This window comes from Phodopus roborovskii, unplaced genomic scaffold (assembly GCF_943737965.1).
Source record: "Phodopus roborovskii unplaced genomic scaffold, PHOROB, whole genome shotgun sequence".
In the NCBI taxonomy this organism is placed as follows: Eukaryota; Metazoa; Chordata; class Mammalia; order Rodentia; family Cricetidae; genus Phodopus; species Phodopus roborovskii.
The window spans coordinates 182,533-204,106 of NW_026125605.1; the positions used below are offsets into that span (position 1 = coordinate 182,533).

The 21,574-nt window shown below is 38.0% G+C and overlaps 1 protein-coding gene and 1 non-coding gene across 2 annotated transcripts in view; both read left to right on the plus strand.

The window, feature by feature from the left end:
• Positions 1-467: 467 nt before the first annotated feature.
• The window catches only part of LOC127217069 (melanoma inhibitory activity protein 2-like), a 30,701-nt gene continuing 9,594 nt past the window's right edge, over positions 468-21,574 (plus strand). The window contains exons 1-9 of the mRNA XM_051177913.1: positions 468-543; positions 4,918-5,049; positions 6,401-6,426; positions 6,522-6,606; positions 8,108-8,179; positions 9,375-9,479; positions 10,704-10,775; positions 12,092-12,196; positions 16,393-16,515. Coding sequence (XP_051033870.1) covers positions 526-543; positions 4,918-5,049; positions 6,401-6,426; positions 6,522-6,606; positions 8,108-8,179; positions 9,375-9,479; positions 10,704-10,775; positions 12,092-12,196; positions 16,393-16,515 — 738 coding nt within the window. The 5' untranslated portion in view covers positions 468-525. The remainder of the gene's footprint in view (positions 544-4,917; positions 5,050-6,400; positions 6,427-6,521; positions 6,607-8,107; positions 8,180-9,374; positions 9,480-10,703; positions 10,776-12,091; positions 12,197-16,392; positions 16,516-21,574) is intronic.
• On the plus strand, positions 3,542-3,661 carry LOC127217073 (small nucleolar RNA SNORA26). The gene has a single exon (XR_007834068.1). It is a non-coding gene; the product is annotated as a small nucleolar RNA SNORA26 (small nucleolar RNA).

A 21,574-nucleotide genomic window follows, 5' to 3' on the forward strand; every position in this document is an offset into this window, starting at 1 on the left:
TTTCACTCTGGGGCTGTGCCAGCCCTCGGAGTGTAGGGCTGTAGCCCCAAAGTTGGTGCTTCAGCTTTTAGTGTTCCATAGGGGAGTGTTTTTTTTTTTTTTTTTTTTTTTTTTTTTTTTTTTTTTTTTTTTTGACTTGATAGGACAGAGTGCGATAGTAGCTGGGGATAGGGGGCTGAGCTTTCACTCCGGGGCTGTGCCCCAGGCCTCGGAGTGTAGGCCTGCAGCCCCACACTGGGTGCTTTAGGTTTTCTTGCTCCAGCTCTCCAGGACTCTGGTGCTGGAGGTCAGAGTGCCAGCGTTGACGCGTCAACTGAGATAAGGAGGTGGAGAGGGCAGTGGTGCCAGCCGGCCCCAGAAGCCTTCCCTTTCCCAGTGTCCCACTGACTGTGCTCTGCTCTGCTGCTGTCCATCTGTCCAGCTGCAAGGCCCCCCATGGTGGGCACAGGGATGGCGGTGCCTCGTACTGCCACCGTGGTGTGCCCATGGAGGATTTTTGAGCTGCTGCCAGTTCTAATTATCTTCATGTTCTGTGAATTTAAAGTAAGTAGTGCCATGCTCATGGTTCATTTGCCCATGAATAAAATGCTCTATGGAGGTTCTAAATGAAATAAGGATTTTGGTCATTTTCATCATGTTGGCTGTTTGGGGAGAAAATACACAAAATTAATCCACAGTTGAAGTCTATTGCCTATAGAAGTACACATGCAAAATAAGGGAAGGGAGTGATTGTTTTTCCTTGGGTTGCTGGCAAAGTCTTTAGACTGAGCAAATAAGTTTCAGTAGATGAGGTGTGAAAACAGCATACACAGGAGCTCACAGCATAAGTGAGCCAAGGGCCTGATGTGACATGATGCTCACTGTAGACCAGTGGGTCTCAAGGATTGCTGTGGGGTGTGAGATCCAGCACAGGCTCATCAGTGGTGAGACCCATAGAAAAATGTATAGATATTCCTGATAGTATGAGAATCAAATGTCAGGGGAAAAAACACAGGAAGGAGAATTGATAGGGATAAGGATAGAGAAGTTGGTCCTAAATGGGGCAAGAAGAAATAAGAGCTAAAATGAGTGTGACTTTCTTGATTAGCTGCAGAGAGGGGTGGGATGTGTGAAGAATCTGGAATAGTCCCAAGTTCCTGGCTCTGTCAGCTAAGTTACTGAGATGGGCCTTATGGGAAGAGAAGCATATTGTAGATGAGAGATGATTTCAGATCACACACATCTCCCTCAGAATCCACAATCAGGGCCTAGGGAGATGACTCAGTGCAGAAAGGAAAGTGCTTGCCATGATCTGGAGTAGGAGCCCTTAAGGCAATGTAAATGCTGGGTGGAGGTATGAATAGAGGAATCCCAGGTTCACTGGTCATCAGTTTATCAGAGAATGTGTGAGCTCTAGATTCAGTGAGAGACTCTGCCTTAGAAAAATTGAGGTAGAGAAGGAAGACATTACAACAGCAGCCTCTGGCTTTTCACATAAAATACACAGGCACCTAGCAGTTACCAACACTTATTTTTGATAAGGTTGGGGGTGAGGAACACGGAGGGATTTTGCAGACTTGGCTGGATTTTCTGTGGTTCAGTGGGCTGTGTGGATGTGTGTTGCATTTTGTAAGGGAACAATTCTCTCCCCTTCAGGATGGTGTTAGCTATGAGTCTTCTATTGGTGCTGTTTGTCAGATTGAGAAAAGTAGTCCTAGTTTGCAGTCTCCTGATGATTAGACGGTCGATTTTCTTACATGTTTTATTACTATCTGTTGAGATCTTCTTTTTCTTCATTTCTTTTACTGTGGATTATGACATTGATTTTTTTTAACTGAGCATTACATTCCTTTCTGTGTATATATGGTGTGTGTGTGTGTGTGTGTGTGTGTGTGTGTGTGTGTGTAAATCCAAAGCCCCAAGAGTCGGTTTTTTCCTTCTACCACATTGGTGATGGGGGTCAAACACAGGTCCTGAGGATTGGTGGCAAAGTTTTTACCTGCTGAGCTATCTTCCTGGCCCAATAATATTTAAAATTTTTATTTAGATTTATTTATTATATATAGTGTGTTCTGTCTCCTTATATCCCTGCAGGCCAGAAGAGGGCACCTCATTGCAGATGGTTGTGAGCTACCATGTGGATGCTAGGACCTGAACTCAGAACCTCTTGACAACTAGCTAATGTTTTTAACCATTGTGAGATCTCTCCCGCCTCTGCCCCCACATATTTTTTTTACAAAGTCTTTTATGACTATAAATTTTCCTGTTACACACTGAATTAGTTGTTTTGTGTAAGTTTTATGTTGCATTTTATTATTTTTTTTTAAAAAAAACCTTTTATGTTCATGGATGTTTTGCTCTTGCATGTATGTCCATGTGTCACATGTTTGCTGTGCTTAAAGATGCCTTAACGGGTGACATATTTCCCTGGAAATGGAGTCATAGATAGTGGTGAGCCACCAAGTGGATCCTGGGAAACAAACATGGGTCATTTATCTACAAGAATGACAAATGCTCTTAACTGCTGAGCTCTCTCTCCAGCCCTTCTTGTTTTTTTGATAACTAATTTTAACACGTTGTAATCAGAGAAGATGCTTCTTGACATGGGAATTTTTTAATTGAATTTTTACTATTTTAAACTATGTGTATGTGTGTGTATGTGCTTGTAGCTTCAGCTGCCCAAGGAAGCGGCAAGAGGGCATCAGATCTCACAGAGCTGGAGTCATGGGCAGGCACTTAGGGACTTCTTGACATGGATTGCTGCAAGAGCAGCAAATGTTTTCAGCTGCTGAGCCATTTCTCTGGGCTTGGCCATGTGGTTTGATTATTTAAAGAAACAAAACAAAAAACAAAGAAAACATTGAGGTGTGTTTTAGCTTAATGCCTGGATTTTTTCTGAAGAATCTTCCATGTACATTTGAGAGTGAATGTATTTTCTGCTATTATTGCATAGTATTTTGCTAGTATGATAGTCTAACTTATTTGTTGTGTTTTTACCATGTTCTCTTTTCATGCTGACTCACTGAAAATGAGATCTAAAAATAACTAACTACTGTTGATGAACGGTTTGTTTTATCCTTACTTCAACAGATTTACTTCATTTTATTGTTCTCTTGCATAAAATCCTACATCTTAAAGACTGAGCTAGCCTTTTCCATCACATCTTTGTTTCTAGTAACAGTTTTAGTCTTAGTCTTTTTTTATCTGCTATCAGAGGAGTCTACTTGTTTATGATCAGTTAGTATTGGGGCCTGGTGATAAAGACTAGAATAACCCACTGAGGGAAGATGGATTCAGGAAGAGGTAAAATATGCAATTAACTGCAGGCCTTACTCTGTGAGGTGTGGAAGAATATTTTAGAGGGTATGTGGAGGGCTTGGATATACATTCATAGTCTCTGGAGTGAGATAATGGAAATATTTGCCGTGCCTGAATATCTATTCTTGTGATCCTAGAAGCAAATCGTTATCATTGCCTTGCAACATGATATCACACTTGTTTGTATGTGGCTCAGGTGAGAAAGAGAGAGAGGACCAGGATAAAATATTTTCAACCCTTTTCTGAGCCCTTGTAAGGTCAGTCCTGTACCTTAAGGATCTAAAACAAGGTTAAAGGAACTCTCCATGAAACCCAGAGCAGAGGCTGTGCACCTACACTTTGGATCCTTTCTGGAGTCACAGATGTAAAAAGGAAAATAAAGATACAGGGAATAAAAAAAGAGGATACTATTGCATGTATTTTTTTTTTTGGTAGGGTTAATAAGCTGTAGATAGCAGCTTGTAAAAGGTCCTTGTCATGTACTAGCATAAAACAGGTTTTATAGATAGTAATTATCTAAGGATTTGTTGTTCTTTTTTCAGACCCCAAGGAGAAGACAGCTGTGGAGTTTCTAGATGGTGTATGTTGATGCCTGGAAAGAGTCAAGCCCATCATTTCTAGGGTTGTTTTTGAAAGAGCCATTTTCTTTTTGGGCTCAAACTGCATTAATTTAACTCAAGAGACAGGAAGGAAGGGTTTAAATCCCAACTCTGAAGCTCTGTCATTAGTTTCTTATCACTCTCCCTTCCTCAGAGGACAAGCTGCAGTTCAGTGTTTTTCCTCTGCAGGAAATGTTTTTTCAAACCCAGTGCATATGGATAAATCATGAACTTGAACTCAGGGAAAAGAACCCAACCCAGATCATTGATACTTTTTTTTTTTTTTTTTTTACTGGATTTTAAAAATCTTTGGTAGGGACGGTGTCCCTCACCCATCTCCTAAATAAATACATTGAGATTTATTCTTACTTACGAATGGCTGGCCTTAGCTCAGCTGTTTCTAGCCAGCTTTTCTAAATTAAATTATCCCATTTCTCTTTATGTGTTGCCTCTGAGCTCTTTTCCCTTTATTTATTCTATATGCCTTTCTTTCCTTCTTACTCTATGACTGGTGCCCTTGGTGTCCTCCTCCTCTTGTCCCTGGATCTTCTCTAGGTCTCTCCTCCTATTTATTCTCTCTGCATGCCAGCCAGCCCTGCCTATTTTTTCCTGCCTAGCTATTGGTCTGTTCAGCTATTCATTAGGCCAATCAGGTGTTTTAGACTGGCAAAGTAATGCAGCTTTACAGAGTTAAACAAATGCAACATAAAAGAATGAAACACATATAAAATATTCCACAATGTTCTTTTCTTGATACTATATCCTTATCCTTTAACTCTCCTGGAGTTATGCTCTGTGGAATCTCCCCATAACTTCTGTTTGAAAACTACTGTTTCACCACACTTAGCCCCTCAATAAGAACAATTGTAATTTACTAGAAAACATGTTTGGAGGCATTCTGCTTTGTATTTTATGGTAGCCCATTCAATATGAATAGAGTTGGCCACAGCCACCTGTGCCTGTCTTTGTACCAGTACTGTTGAAGAAGCATGCTTATAAGTTTATTTTCTTTGTCTTGAAGGTTGTGGCAGCAGTGCCTGAAGATATGACAACAAGCTTTGATCCTAGTGAGCCATCATTAGAATCGCTGATATGTGTGGTTGCCATTGGACTGGTTACCATTTTCTTATTTCTTTGGAGAGGATACCGATCAGTAAGTAACCACTTATAGTAAGTGAATGGTCATTCTAAGTTTTTTGTTTTTGTTTTTTAAGTTTATTTCCTTTTATGTGTATGCTGTTTTGCTTGTATGCATGTGTGTGTGGTATGTGTTCCTGGTCTACAGAAGTGATTAGTGGGCCATTGTTGGATGCCCTGGAGCTGGAATTACTGATGACTGTGAGCTATAATGTCGATGATGGCATTTGAATCTTGGTCCTCTACAAGACTAACAAATGTTCTGAGCCATTTCTCTCTAACCTTCATTTTGTGTTTAGATTGAACATCTAATTGGAGAAACTTGTTATTTCAGGGAAATGAGTTAGGTCTTAGTGTTCTGCATTATGCTAACAGGTGGTTTTTAAAAACTGAACAGAGATTAACAGAAATATTTTTAAGTAAGTGTATTTTAAAGGATTTTATTGTAGGGATACTACACACTAGCACTAAAGCCCCAACTTTCTTTCTTTCCCTTTTCTTCTTTAAATTTGGGGTGTCTGTGTTTGTTTTTAACAATATTAAAAAGTTTGCAGGTGTATCTACTTCCCAACTAAGAGTAAAAATCGCTACTTTCATGGCTCTCCTGGATCCTATATTGCTTTTTCCTATGGATCCTATATTGCTTTTTCCTATGCTAACTGTTTTTAAGGAGGGAGTCATAACATAGCCTTTTCTTTCTGAGACTTCTTTTTAGATGTTGGCCTTTGTGCTTCTGACTGACTTCATTTCTAATATCTTCATGGTTTTTTCTTCCTTACCTTCTGCTTACATATATCCTACTGTTTTTTTTTTTGTCATTTTTTTTTCTTCCAGTTTTCTGTCTCTGTTTTCTAGGTGGCATGAGTGTTCTTGTTTGCATCCCTTGATCACTTTACCCTATCCCCACTGTTCTCAAGGGTGGATTTATCCCTTCCTTATCGAAAGCTGAAGTATGAAGAAGAAAAAGACTAATGAGTTTTTTTAGTCAGTCAAGGTCTAGAGTCCAATGATATTTCATATATTTTTATTTTGATTATTAACCGTAGGAGATTTAATAATGGTGGCTCCTTAAAATACTTTGTTTTAGAGCCAATATATGCATGGGAAACATGGAGTTAAGTGGAATTATACAGTTTTCTTTAGAATAAGACTGTTTCAGAGCCTTTAATATGGTAACACACATGATACCACACAATGGGAGACCTTACTATATAACATTGTTTTCATTTGAAATAGAAGGCTTTTGGGTAATTTATTTACCATAAGGCCATAAGAAAGTTGGTATCTTAAAGCTGGAAGTAGAAGTCAGATAGATTTGCTTGAAGATATATTTGTTTTAATGTAATTTTGTTAAATTTTTGTTTCAGATTCAAAGCCGACTTTATTTGAGTAAGTAGTCTTTTTTGATTTTAGATCTTGTGATTGTATATAATTTAAAGCGTTTTCACACTTTAGTCATAATAATCTTTTCTTTGCTTGCTCAGTAAGAGAGAATAGACTGGCTGTGGAACTTGCAATGGAAATCAAAAAGAAATGTGATCTAATTGACAAAGTGTGCCTTGCTCAAGAGGAGGTAAGATGTGTTTGAAAATACCATCCATCACAGTGTGGAGCTTAATTGTTCTCCATGGGTTATTGCCTGCCATCAGAGCTTTGTTTCAGACCAGAGCTCTGTTGCTGCTCAACTTCATCACTTAGCCATTCTCTTTGCAGCCACCCTGGTGATGTGTAGTGTTTCCCTTCCTGACTAATTAGTCAGAGCACCTTGATTTGCTTATTGCTCATTTAGATACTGTAAAATTGCCTTTTAAGTCTTTTCCACGTTAAAAGATGACTTTATTTTTATTGTGTGTGTCTATTTGTGTAGGCGTGTACCAAGAATAGGACATGGAGGAGTCACTTTCCTCTTTTTATTACGTGGGTCCCTAGGATTGAACTCAGGTTATCAGTCTTGGCAGCAAGCTCCTTAACTACTTACTGAGCCATCACACTTGCCCATTTCCATCCTTTTAAATGCACTCATAATCTTTCTCAGTTTATGCCATATAGATTAGGGCCTTTGCTTTTACTATTTTATGTCATATATAAGAAAGAGTTTTGTCAGATATATGGATTGTAAATCTCTTCTACTCTGTGGCTTACATTTCTGTTTTGTTCAGTGTCTTAGAAGGTAGAGGATTTGAATTACAATTTAATGTAGTGTAATGTTTCATGAGATTTTTTTTTTGCTTATCAAGGATGTAAAGGTACTTTTACTTGTTATCATGTAGAGACTTTATTTACTGTTTTCATTCGGGCATGCTAGGGCTACTGTGACAAAATACCTTTAGCAGCAGAAGTGAATTTCCTTACAGTTCTTGAAATGAGTCCATGAAGATATAGCCAGGCTTTGCTTCCTCTGTGACCTGTCCCTTGACTTTAGATATTGCTGTCTGCTTGTTATGTCACTCTCTGTCCTAGTGCTCTCCACATAGGATACCAGTCATATTACGTTGCAGTCATCTTAAATCCCTCATTTTACCTAGCTGTATTTAAAGGCTTTGTCTCTAAATAACACAAATTCTGAGGTGCTGAGACAGGGTTTCTCTGTGCATCACTGGCTGTCCTGAAACTCACTCTGTAGACCAGGGTGGTCTGAAACTCACAGATTTTATCTTCCTTACTTGTCTTATTTATCACATGATATAAATGTCTGATAGCCAGTTACCACATATTGTTCTACTGACAGACTGGAGAAGCCATTAATCTGTTCAGGGGATAGTAGATGACTCACTTCTTTAGATCCACTTTAGTCACACTTGCTGTTAGGGTTTTCAGCCCCAGCAGATGTGGGGCAACTTTGGTAGTCACAAAGGAAACGTTCTGCCATATGTTGCCTAGGCTGGTGGTTGTGGCTTGTTTGTAGACCTGGCTTTCCTCAGCACAGTGTTTAGATTGCAAAACTAAGCTCATAAAATCCAAGGGTACTTTACATGGTGGATATAAATTCTGTTTCCTTCTTTGGTGTCTATTTAGATACAAGTTGAGTTAAAATTTGTATTTTTTTCCCTCATGTGTTCCCTTGTTTTATTCAGTATGAAGGCTTAGAGTCATCCTTAAAGGAGGCCAACTTTGACAAGGCATCAACAGAAGTACAGAGTTTGAAGGTAAAAAAAAAAGTATGATGTAAAAGCTAGGGAAAAGATTCTTATTAGAAATATCTTGTCTTCTCAAAAACAATTATGTCAGAGAAATATGAAATTGTGTATCTGGATCTTACAATGTACAGAAAAAGTTAGTGGAAACAGAATAGTTGTAGGTGGCATAAAATATTTTAAAACATAACAATTTTATCTCTTGTCATTAACTTGTTTTGAGGGATACAAAATCAGTTTATCAGAAGCTATAGATTTATAGAAAGAAAGAAATTCTGCATTCTGTACTCTGGTGAATGGATTGGAAAGACAATTCCTACTTTTGACATAGTTTGCTCCAGGTAAGAGACATAGAACTCTCACAAATTTAAGCATAGTAGCAGACAAGTAACTTGTGACCATATTGTTTTTTCTTACCATGGTAGTAGATATTTACTAAAATTAGAATTGAGGTTTACATTGTAAAGAGTGGCATGGTGATAAATATTTAATCCCTTTCTGTGCATCAACCCTTGTCTACACACTCCATCACAGCCAGTTTTCAGTCCATAACCATGATTTCACAGAATGGAGAGTTTAGGAGAGATGGACAGTTAACTCTCCTGATTCAGAGGACACAAGGACTTGTCTTAACAGACAGAGTATGATGTGATGAAGTGCCTCAATACTCTTTGCAAGTGGAACGGTTATTAAAACTGAGTTGTGAGCCTGTAGAGTAAATAGAAGTAGCCTGCTCCTACCAATGATAAAACAGAAAAAAAACTTTGTCCCTTAGATTATGTGTTAAGTCCAGTATGTCAGTTCTGTCATCCTCTGTCCTGAGTAGCAAGTCTGTGTCTTATGATTTAGAATGCCCTTGTAGAATCTGCAGGGAGTTTAGACTCCAAATAAACTCATTAATTTTTCTTTATTTTTACATAAAAGTTTTTTTGGAATGCAACTGTTTTAATTCCTTCAGGGGATATTCATTGTTTGCCGTGGTTAACTGGTGGGCACCTAAAATACTTACACTTTTTTTTTTTATAGAAGTTGCTGGCAACTGTTAAACCTGCTGTTATTTTAATATTTGAGAAATGAAAAAATGTATAAAGTGTTTATAAATTTGAGTATACTCATCTGATTTTTACCCTACAATCATCTGATTTTTACCCTAACTAAAAATTCTTATGTTTGGCTTGTTAAAGTTAGCTTTCTATTTTAGGCAACTTATAAAAATCTAGAAAGAGATAAATCTAAACTTGAAGAAGAAATATTACTTATAGAGAAGAAACTAGAAGAAGAGAGAGCTAAGCATTATGAAGAAGAGAAATTGGTGAGTCTTATATATTCCAAGAGAATTAATGAATCTTACCTATAAATTAAATATTGATTAAAATATTATATGTGAGCCAACCATAGTGGCACAAACTTATAATACCAGCACTTGGGAGGAAGAAACAACAGTTCCAAGCTATCCTGCCCTGAACAGGGAGAGGATATACTATCTTCAAAAATGTAAATAAACTCATGTATATAAAAAATGCAATGCAGGCTGGGCATTCTTGACAAATGACTTTAATCTTAGCACTCTGGAGGCAGAGGCAGGCAGATCTCTGTGAGTTTGAGGCCAGCCTGCTCTACTGAATGAGTTCCAGGAAGGTTCCAAAGTGACACAGAAAAACCCTGTCTTGAAAAATCAAAAGAAAAAAAAATGATGTAGAATAATATGAGAACAAAATTTTTCACATCTGATCTGATCTTTTCACCTCTTTTGTTTATTTTTTGTTATGTTTTGTTTTTTCAAGACAGGATTTCTCCATGTAATAGCTCTGGCTGTTGTGAAACTCACTATGCAGACCAGGCTGGCCTGGAACTCACAAAGATCCACCTCCCTCTGCCTCCTGTTTTCTGGGATTAAAGGCATGTGCCAACACCTCCCATCAAACTTTTACTTTTTAGATGTTATGATGAGTGGCTTGTGCATATTCCTGTTTTCTTATTGTTTATATTCATTGACATAGTATTAGAATATAGTCCTGTATGTATAAGTGAGGCTGGCCTAAAACTCATGACCTTCCTGCCTGTGCCTCTTAAGAGCTGGGGTTACAAGTGTGCACCCCCACACTTGGCTCGCTTGTTATTTTAAATGGAAAATTTCAATGTTTACGTTGGAAGCAACCATAAAGAATATAACTTGAATATTCATAGTGAAAAATATATAACATATATATATATATATATATATATATATATCATTTATTTTACTTTAAATTCTGGATTAAGCAAAATCTTGATGTGTGTGAGATTATTTAACATACGAATTAGTGGGTTCACCTTAAACCTGAAAAGTTCTATGATGTATTGCTTTTGTAAGGACATCATGTGATTACATAATTTTTAAAATCCTTGTGAGCACTTGGAATGCAAGCTGACAAGGCCTCCTTATCTGGCCTCTCCCTTTTATTAACAGTAAATTAACAATGTACCTAACTAATGCATGTTGTCTTGGAGCAAAATGGACTTATTAAATACTTACTGACTGATACTGTCTTTTCAGATGAGTGACCTTTCTAAAATGATCCAGTCTCTAGCAGATGAATCACAGTCTGTCAAATCACAGCTAGCTGAAGTAAGTTAAGTTGAAATAAATTAGTCTGTCACTTCTGAAGACCATTTATGTTTCATATTATTATTAGATATATTTGTCAGAGTTTTTTAGAGGAACAGAACTTATGAGATGTCATCTATCTATCTATCTATCTAAATAGATATCTATCTATATATCAGGTATTTATTAAAGCGATTTCCAGGCTGTGTTCCACTCAGACCAGCAATGTCAGTCTACCAACAGAGAGTCCAAGAATCCAGCACTTTCTCAGTCCATGAGGCTGGATATCTCACCTGATACTCAGTATACACTGGAATACCAAAGAAGTAGGCTGTAATGCCAGTGAGGGTGAGGACCAGCAAGCTTCCTCTTCCATGTCCTTTAGATAGGCTGCTGCCAGAAGGTATAGCCTGGAATATAGGTGGATCTTCCCACCTCAAAAGATCCAGATTAAATGTGGGTCTTGCCACTTGAAATTATTTAATTTAGAAACAGTACTCACAGCTTCCTTGGGTTTTAGTTAATTCCAGTTATCATTGATAACCAAACAGCCATCACATTAGGTAATAAAATATTGTTAGTATTTGAAATGTAGCCAATCTTAAATATGCATTTGTTTTAATGTGTTACTTTGATTGAAATTCATTTTCCTCTAGATATATTTAACCTAGGAATGTATCTGAGCACTCTTGAAGTTGTGTAACATGTATCAATAATAAATAGATTTGCTTCCTGCTGTATAAAGTTTAGGTCAGGAGACAAAGTGTAAGGAGTGTGGGGTCTTTCTCTAATATCTACTCCTACACTAGTGAGCATGGAAGAGAGAGGTCACCAGTGGACTGTCCTCTTGAGACCTCCAGAAAGCCTTCAATTCTAGTTAGAGTTTCTTTTCTAAAATCACAAAGTGGGCAGGCAAGCAAGCAAATTTTTCTGAAGTGTACATGGCAGTAGCAGGTTGCTAAGGGTGACAACACATTCTTTCAGCTATTTCTCCAGGTTATTCCCTTCCTGGTAGCAAGTGAAGCCATGTTTGGCAAATAGGCAGTAAAGCAGTGTTTTAAGTAAGCCGCTAAATATACCAATAATTCTGTAACTAATAATTGTTCTTTTCTATTTCAGTAGTTAACAAAATGGTCTGCATTGTACATGGAAGGTTCAATAATTTGTTCAAAGTCATGTGGCAAATGACTTTGTCTATCAAAGTAGTGTTGATACTGCCTCTGCTGTAAATAGTGGAATGTTTTGGCTTTTGCTTACATTTTTTATGTTCTTCAGAAAAGACATAATCAGGGGGCTTTCTGCGAAATTGTTATAAACGGTGTAGTTCTCTTACTTAGGCCAAAACCACACTAAGAATATTTGAAATAAATAAAGAACGACTTAAAGGAGTAATAACAGATACCTTGAATGAAAATTCTCAACGTCAGGAAAGTGTGCGTCAGGTTTGTAGACTACAGATATTTTTTTAGATATGAATATAGCCTTTGATGTTGTGGGTACTCACAAATGAACCATGTGTGGAGTTGTGTAGTGAATGAGTAAGCTTATGAGAACAGGAAGTCTCCCCTGCAGACTCCCATAAAGGATTTAAAAGTGTGTTCTTCCATCTGTCTTCTCCCCTGATAGAAGGCAGTCAGAATTTTTACTCTCACAGGAGACATCGGCTAACAGGATTCCTCACAATAAAGACTGCAGTAAGAGTTAACAGATTACCAATTGGGGTGCTAGAGGAGGGAGGAGTTCTTGGGTAATGTAAAGTGAAATCTTACCTTTTATCCTCACCCTCTTCTCTCCTAGACACTAACCCACCAGTGCTCTCGCTGCTGTTGTCATAAATCTGTTTGTCTTCCCAGGTCCCAGGCCCCTTCCCCTCTGTCTCTTTTCTTCCTTCCTTTCCCTCCCTTGCTGTCTCTCTTTTCCTTCCTTTCTATAGTGTGCATATTGAGATGGGGGTGTTTGTGGGGGTGTGGTGTGAGAGTTTGACTGTGCACAGGTGTGACATGGTGTTTGTCCTTACCTTTACTTTGTTACAGACATACTGTCCTTTTCCTCTTGTGGAAACGCCTTTACTATCTTCCCAAATTACTAGTGAGACATTTTCTTCTTACAGTATTATGGATCTCTGAATAGTAGTCTGTCTGACTTAACTATATATCCTGAGTTGCCCGACGTTTTATTTTACTACTTGGCTTCCTGTAATGGATATTTGTAATCTATCTCAATGGAAATGCCAATCACTCAACTACCTTGGCTAATTTGTTCATTTACAATTCTATTATTGTCATTATTGTTATTTTTTTTGAGAGTGTCTTGTATTGAAATTCAGGGTGACCTGGAACTTACTGAGGTACTCAGTCTCCTAATTGCTGGGTTCAAAGTTATGTGTGTGCCTACTGCCAGATTTTTCCTCTTCTATTTTTTATTTTAATTATATGCATGTGTGTAACTTGATTGTAGATATGTGCACACAAGTGCAGGTACCTTTGGAGGCCACAAGCATCAGATCCCCAACATGGTCTGTAAGGGGAACCAAATTCAGGTCTCGTGAAATAACCATAGATACTCTTGGACTCCTTCATTTTCTTCTGGGGGCCATTTTTCTTGGAATCTTAGATTCTCCTAGTCCAATAAGAATGTGTAATGAGTGGCAGTGGTGTCACATACCTATTTATCCCAGCACTGTGAACAGAAGCAGGTGGATTTCTGTGACTTTGAGCCCAGCCGGGTCTACAGAATGAGATCCTGGATAGCCAGAGAAACCATGTCTCCAAGAAGGAAAGAAGGGAGAAGGAAGGAAGGAAGGAAGGAAGAAAGGAAGGAAAGAGAAAGAGCAAAGAAAGAAAAAGAAAAATGTGTTCTATAGATCTACTGGGCATTTTTGTCCTGATACTACAGTTCACTCAGCAGCCAAGGATTCTTGTTTTCTTATCTTAAATGTTCTGTTTCCTGTTTCTAAAGAGAACATTTGTGATTAATTAACTTGTTTATCTTTCAGATAATAAGGTACAGTAGGTAATTTTAAAAGGCAGTTGCATAGCTGTAAAGGTCTTATTTTCCATTTTTAAAAAAGATTTTATTTCAAAATTAATTATTATTTTTTTAATTTTGTGCATGTTATATTTGTGTGCATTTGTGTTCATGATTAAGGTGCTCTGAAAGGCCAGGGAAGGATGTTGAATCTCCTGTACTTGGAGTTATAAGTGGCTGTGATGAGCCCGATATAGGTGCTGGGAACTGAACTCAGGACCTCTTGGAGAACAGTGCATGGTATTAACCACTGAGAAATTGCTCTAACTCCTTGTTCTCTTTCATGTTTCTGATATTTCGATACTTATTTGCACTTCTTGGTGTTTTGATTCTGCTTTTGTTGTTGTTAGTGTGACAGGGTTTCTCTGTGTAATAGTCTTGGCTGTTCTGGAACTCACTATAATCTCATGCAGGCCTCAAACCAGGAGATCTTTCTGCTGTGCTGCATTTTTTTTTAAATAAAATTTTGATATTGCTGCATTGTCTTCCCTTTCCATGTTTGGTTTTGAAACTTGAATGATGTGTTGATTATGGGACCTTCTTTGCTTTCTGCCCTTTTTTTCTTCTCGAACATTATCTTTCTGTTGTCTTTGGCTCTCTGAGATTGTGTGATGATGTGTCACATAGGGTTTCATTAATATGTTGGATTCTTACATTCTGGAAACTCTTGAAACTGTGGGTTACTAGAACTATTTATTGTGATAATTTAAATTTTGTTTTTTTTCCTTTTTATTTAAATTTGAAAAAATGTTGTTTTACATGTCAATCCCAGTTCCCTCATGTTCCCATTCACCCCTATAACTGCCACCAAAACCCACCCTATCCCCTTTCTGCTTCTCAGGGAGGGTAAGGCCTTCTGTGACCAAATAGCAATCCAAGAAATATTGGAGAGACTAACTTTAAAGCCCTTCCATGATAATGATATTGACGACTACCTGATTTGTTGTGTGTGTGTGTGTGTGTGTGTATTCATTTGTTCACGTGGATACATATGTGTAACTGTGTGTAGTGACTAGAGGCCTTAATAGTGTCAGGGACGGTCCAGTTTATTTTTTAGAAAGAATCTCTCTACGTAATTCTGTCTATCCTGGAGCTCCCTATGTAGATCAGGATGACTTTGATCTCACAGAATTCCACCTGCATCTGCCTCCTGAGCACTGAGGTGAAAGGTATGCATTGCTGTGCTGGACAACATGTCATCTCATTGAGCTGGTTGGCCTTAAATCCAATTAGAAAGTGGTTGCTTACTTTAATAACACTTATCCTACTGTGGTACCATAAGCCACATCTTGCTGCTGGGTTGTTATTTCAGCTTGTGTGCTTCACAGGTAGGTGACATTGATGAATATGTTTGGACTGCTGTATGCATAACACCTTACAGCACTATTGAAGCTTGCCAGTAGGGATGAAACATTCAGCTATATGTATGCATAAAAGAAAAAATGAGATGAGTGGCAGAAAATGTGATGTGTATATGCATGTTTGAGAGAAGACAGGTACAGGGAGGTAATAGGAGAGATATCAGGAGCATGTGTATACTTCTGTGTGTTGGTATGTGTGTATATGTTAAGGCATTCATAGGGACTAGAGGAGGACATTAGATCATATAGATCACAGGCACCTGTGAGCTACTCAGTGCAGGTGCAGGGAATTGAGTGTGGGTCCTCTGCAAGAGCAGTATGTGCTTTTAACTACTCTACTGTCTCTCCAGTTCCCTAATTATTCCCTTTTGGTTTCCATTCCTCCCTCTACTACTACTGCTTTCAATCATGAGCCTCTCTGGATTGTGTCAAGTCATCTTATTTTAGGATTTTCTAACTGGCTTATGTTTCTTCTATTGTCTGTGGATTGTTTGGTCTCACATGTGTTCCTTCTGTTTGTCCATTTTCTTTTGGGGTTGATGCCTTCTCCTTTCACATCTTTGTTCTATCATCTCAGGTTTTAGAAAACATTGTGGTGAGGACTCCTGTGTTGATTGTTCTTACTATAATAAAAACTGAGTCATCCTCACTTCAAAGTCCTACCATGTATACCAGGCTAAACTGGAACTCACAGTGCAGTTCAGGCTCTGATTATCTGCAGAATATATATATATATATATATATACATATATATATATATATATATCTGGGCATTGGTGGCACATACCTTTTTTCCAACACCTGGGAGGCAGAGGCAGGTATATCTCTGCTGTGAGTTCCAGGCCAGCCTGGTCTACAGAGTAGGTTCTAGGACAGGCTCCAAAGCAATACAGAGAAACTCTATTGGGAAAACAAAACAAACAATTACACAAAAGTAATGAGATGTAGCAGAGTATATAGGGTACAAAGATAGAAAGAATTGACTAGATTTTTCATACAAGTATGTGTCAAAATCGTGTACTTGATTAAAATTTTCCTTGTAAATCAATTGAAGAATATTTCTTATTTTATACTCTTCTGCTTTGAAAGTTCTTTATAAAAAGGAACCACATCTGAGTCCCTATTTAAGTAGCAACCCTATCTTTTTTTAATATCATTTAATAACACATTTAGTATCTTTTAATGATATTGAAAAAATTCTTCTAAACATTGTGCTATCTTTCACATCGTTGTTATTGTTTTCCTGTCAGTATTTAGAAGAAGCTAAAGTCATGAAAGAACAAATGAATCAACTCAATAAACAGAAAATAGCAATCGAAGTATCCAACGTACAGGCAGAGCAACTCCTAAAAGTTAAGGAAAATCAGATCAAGGTAATGGATTGTTGGGTCACAATTTTATGGTTAATTGTAAATTCAAATAATTTTAACAGCTTTTATTTGCTATTGTGTCTTTTTGTTACATTTCAAATGCTTCTAGAACATACATAGATTTGTAATATATATGTTAACAATCCATGTCTTTGTTCTCCAGTATTTTAGCCTGGTGTTCATGAATAAAGAAATAAAATAATGATTTTTACCTTTTTGTTATTTTATATAACCAATTCCATTTAAATGAAAACAAACATTAGACAATATTTGGGAATTTGGGCATCATTCTTTCCATACTACTTCCTGCTGGTAAGGGTCTCTGACAAGGTAATTCCAAGAAGATGCAGAAATCCTGGCTGTAGTCTGTAAGGATGCTTTGTCCAGCTGTTTTGAATGTAGGATCACCTGGTACTCTGTTTCAGGCAGTCTGGCTTTATCAAACCACATTAGTCTGGAAGGAATCCACATCTTTTCATTTTCTGTGGAAACAAAAATAGAAATCCTTTTCCCCAGTAACTTGTCCTTGAGCTTAAATTTTGGAGTCAAAGCATTTTTTTAATTTAATTTATTATTTTATATGTCCATCACAGTTCCCTCTCCCTCTCTCCCCTTTACCCTCTCTGCCCTCTCACATGCAATCTATCCACCCTCCCCTCCTATCCCCCCACCCCAATTCCATATGTAGGGGAATGCCATCCAGTTGGGGTCATGTAGATCTGACAGGTCATGTGAAGTAGGGACTAGGGCTTCTCTCCTGTCTCTAGGTTAAGGCAGTTATCCCTCCATGGGGGATGTGTTCGCAAGGTCCTTTTGTGCACCAGGGATACATCCTGGCTCCACTGTCTGAGGTCTCTTAGACTGCTCAGTTCTTCTGGCTGAGAGGCATATTCAGGAGGGCCTGAGTCAGTCCCATGCTGGCTTCCCAGCTATCAGTCTGCTGGCCCATTAGCTCCTTCTTGTTCAGGTAAGCTGTCTCTATGTGTTTCTGCAGCCTGGTCTTGTCCTCTCCATCTGCATCCGGGTTCTACTTCGACTCAGTGTTTATGTATTGGTGTTTGCTCCTGTTTCCATCAGGCACAAGCTTAGGACTCCATTGATAAGTTTGTTGTTGATCTCACTCTTCGGGAAGGGCATTTATGATAGCCTTTCCACAGAAGCTCAGATTGTTAGTGGGCAGCAGTCTTGTAGCTCTCTAGACCTTTCTTTGTGTTCAATTTAACTTCAAACCAATATTGGCTCCATCTTTTATGTTCTCTCTCTCTCTCTCTCTCTCTCTCTCTCTCTCTCATCTTCTATTCCTAACCGGGCTCAATCTTCCTGGTCGCACATGTTTTCCTTTACTCCCCCTCATTTTCTCCTACTTCTCTCTCCATTTGCTGCCCCCCCCCCACTTCAACTGAGCTCTGGGGGACTTGTCCCTTCCCAGTTCTGTGAGGGACTTTATATGAATCTCTTAGAATACACCTTCTATCCTAGTTCCTCTGGTGGTGTGAATTATAGGCTGGTGATCCTTTGATATAGGTCTAAAATCCACATATGGGTGAGTACATACTGTGTTCCTCTTTTTGTGACTGGGTTACCTCATTCAGGATGGTTTCTTCAAGTGCCATCCACTTGCCTGCGAATTTCAAGATACCATTATTTTTTTCTGCAGAGTAGTATTCCATTGTGTAGATGTGCCACATCTTCATTAACCATTCTTCAATTGAGGGGCATCTAGGCTGCTTCCAGGTTTTTGCTATTACAAATAGTGCTGCCGTGAACATAGTTGAACAGATGTCTTTTTTGCGTGGATGTGGATCATATGGGTATATGCCCAAGAGGGGGATTGCCGGGTCCTGTGGTAAACTAATTCCAATTTTCCTGAGGAACCGCCATACTGATCTCCAAAATGGCTGTATGAGTTTGCGTTCCCACCAGCAGTGGAGGAGTGTTCCCATTTCTCCACATCCTCTCCAATATGAGTCATCATTTGTGTTTCTAATTTATCCATTGTGGCAGGAGTAAGATGGTATGTCAAAGATGTTTTGATTTGCATTTCCCTGATAGCTAAGGATGTGGAGCATTTTCTTAAGTGTCTTTCAGCCTTTTTGATTTCCTCTGTTGAGAATTCTTTCTTCATTCTGTAACCCGTTTTTTAATAGGGTTATTTGGTATTATGTTGACTAGTTTCATGAGTTCTAAAATTTGCCCTTTGTCGGATACAGGATTGGTGAAAAATCTTTTCCCAGTCTGTGGGCTGCCATTTGGTCTTGTCCACTGTGTCCTTTGCCTTACATAAGCTTTTAAGTTTGAAGAGGTCCCTTATTAATTGTTTTTCTCAGGGTCTGTGCCAATGGAGTTATGTTCAAGGATACCTCCTACTTTCTCTTCTAAGAGGTTCAGTGTGGCTGGATTGAGGTCTTAGATCAATTTGGGCTTGAGTTTTGTGACAGACATGGGTCTATCTGCAGTCTTCTACACACCCTCATCCAATTGTGCCAGCACCATTTGTTGAAAATGCTGTCTGCACCCCATTGTATAATTTTAGCTGTTTTGTTGAAAATCAGGTGTTCATTAGGTGTGTGGGTTAATATCAGGATTTTCAATTCCATTCCATTGATCTGCCTGTCTATTTTTATGCCAATACCAGGCTGTTGTCAGAACTATAGCTCTGTAGTAGATTTAAAAATCAGGAATGGTGATGCCTCCTGAAGTTCTTATATTGTATATGGTTGTTTTGGCTATCCTGGGTCTTTTGTTTTTCTATATAAAGTTGCTTATTATCATTTCAAGGTCAATGAAGAATTGTGGGGGGATATTAATGGGGATTGCATTGAATCTGTAGAATGCTTTTGGTAAGATTGCCATTTTTACTATGTTTATCCTACCTGTTCAAGAGCATGGGAGATCTTTCAATTTTCTGGTGTCTTTCTTAATTTCTTTCTTTAGAGCCACAATGTTCTTGTTATATAGGTCTTTTATTTGTTTGGTAAGCATTACACCAAGATTCTTTATGTTGCTTGAGGCTATTGTAAAGGGTGATGCTTCTCAATTTCTTTCTCTGTCTCTTTGTCGTCTGAAAAAAGTAGGGCTATTGTTATTTTTTTGAGTTTATCTTGTATACTGCTAATTTTCTGAAGGTGTTTATCAGCTGTAGGAGTTCCCTGGTAGAGTTTATTGGGTTGCTTATATAAACTATCATATCATCTGCAAATGGAGACAGTTTGAGTTCTTCCTTTTCAAATTGGATCACGTTGATCTGCTTTTGTTGTCTTATAGCATTAGCTAGAACATCTAGTACGATATTGAAGAGATATGGAGAGAGAGGGCAGCTTTGTCTTGTTCTTGATTTTATAGGAATTGGCTTAAGTTTCTCTCCATTCAGTTTGATGTTGGCAGTTGGTTTGCTGTATATGGTTCTTATTATGTTTAGGTATGTTCCTATTATCCCTGACCTCTCCAAGACCTTTATCATGAAAGGGTGTTGAATTTTGTAGAAAGAGTTTTCAGCATCTAGGGAGATAATCATATGGTTTTTCTTTTTCTGTTTGTTTATATGGTGGATCACCTTGATAGGTTTTTGTGTGATAAACCATCCTGCATTCCAGGGATGAAGCCTACTTGGTCATGGAGTATGATTTCTCTGATGTATTCTTGAATTCAGTTTGCCAGTATTTTATTGAGTATTTTTGCATCGATATTCATCAGGGATATTGGTCTATAGTTTTCTTTCTTAGTTATGTCTTTGTGAGGCTTGGGTACCAAGGTTATTGTGGCCTCATAAACAGAGTTTGGCAATGAACCTTCTGTTTCTATTTTGTGGAATAGTTTGAGGAGTAGTGGTATTAGTTCTTCCTTTAGTGTTTGGTAGAATTCTGCACTGAATCCATCTGGCTCTGGACTTTTTTGGTTGGAAGGCTTTCAATGACTGCTTCTATTTCTTTACAGGTTTTAGGTCTATTTAAGTTGTTTTTCTGTTCTTAATTTAATTTGGTAAGTTATAATTATCCACAAATTTGTCCATTTCCTTTGAATTTCAATTTTTGTGGAATGCAGATTTTCAAAGTATGACCTGAAAATTGTCTGCATTTCCTATGTTGTTATATTCCCCTTTTCGTTTCTGATTTTGTTAATTTTCATATTCTCTCTCTGCTTTTTCGTTAATTTGGATAAAGGTTTGTCTATCTTGTTGATTTTCTCAGAAAACCAATTCTTTCGTTGCATTGATTTTTTTTTTGTATTGTTTTCCTGGTTTCTGTTTTGTTGATTTCAGCCATCAAGTTGATTATTTCCTGGCATCTACTTCTACGGGTGAGTTCACTTCTCTCTGTTCTAAGGCTTACAGTTGCGCTGTTAATTCTCTTATGTGACTATCCTCTGTTTTCTTCATATGGGCACTTAGTGCAATGAACATCCCTCGTAGCAATGCTTTCAAGGTGTCCCATAAGTTTGGGCATATTGTGTCCTCATTCTCGTTGAATATCAGAAAGTCCTTAATTTTTTTGTTTATTTCCTCTTTGACCTAGGAGTGGTACAATTGCACATTGTTCAGTTTCCTTGAGTTTGCAGGTTTTCTGCTATTTGTGTTGTTGTTGAATTCCAATTTTAAAGCATGGTGGTCTGATAAGATACAGGGGACTATTCCTATTCTCTTGTATCTCTTGAGGTTTGTTATGTCACCTAGTATGTGGTCGATTTTAGAGAAGGTTCTATGTGGAGCAGAGAAGAAAGTATATTCTTTTTTCTTTGGATGGAATGTTCTATAGATGTCTGTTAATCCCAGTTGAGACATAACTTCTGTTAGTTCTTTTGTTTCTGTGTTGAGTTTCTGATTGGTGGTCCTGTCTAGTGTTGAGAGTGGTATATTGAAGTCTCCCACTAAAAGTGTGTGAGGTGTTATATGAACTTTGAGTTTTAGTAGCGTTTCTTTTTCAAATGTTGATTCCTTTGTATTATGGGCATAGATGTTCAGAACTGAGACTTTGTGTTGATGGATTTCCCCTACGATGAAAACGAAATGACCATCTTCATCTTGTTTGATTAATTTTGGTTTGATGTCTAACTTGTTAGATATTAG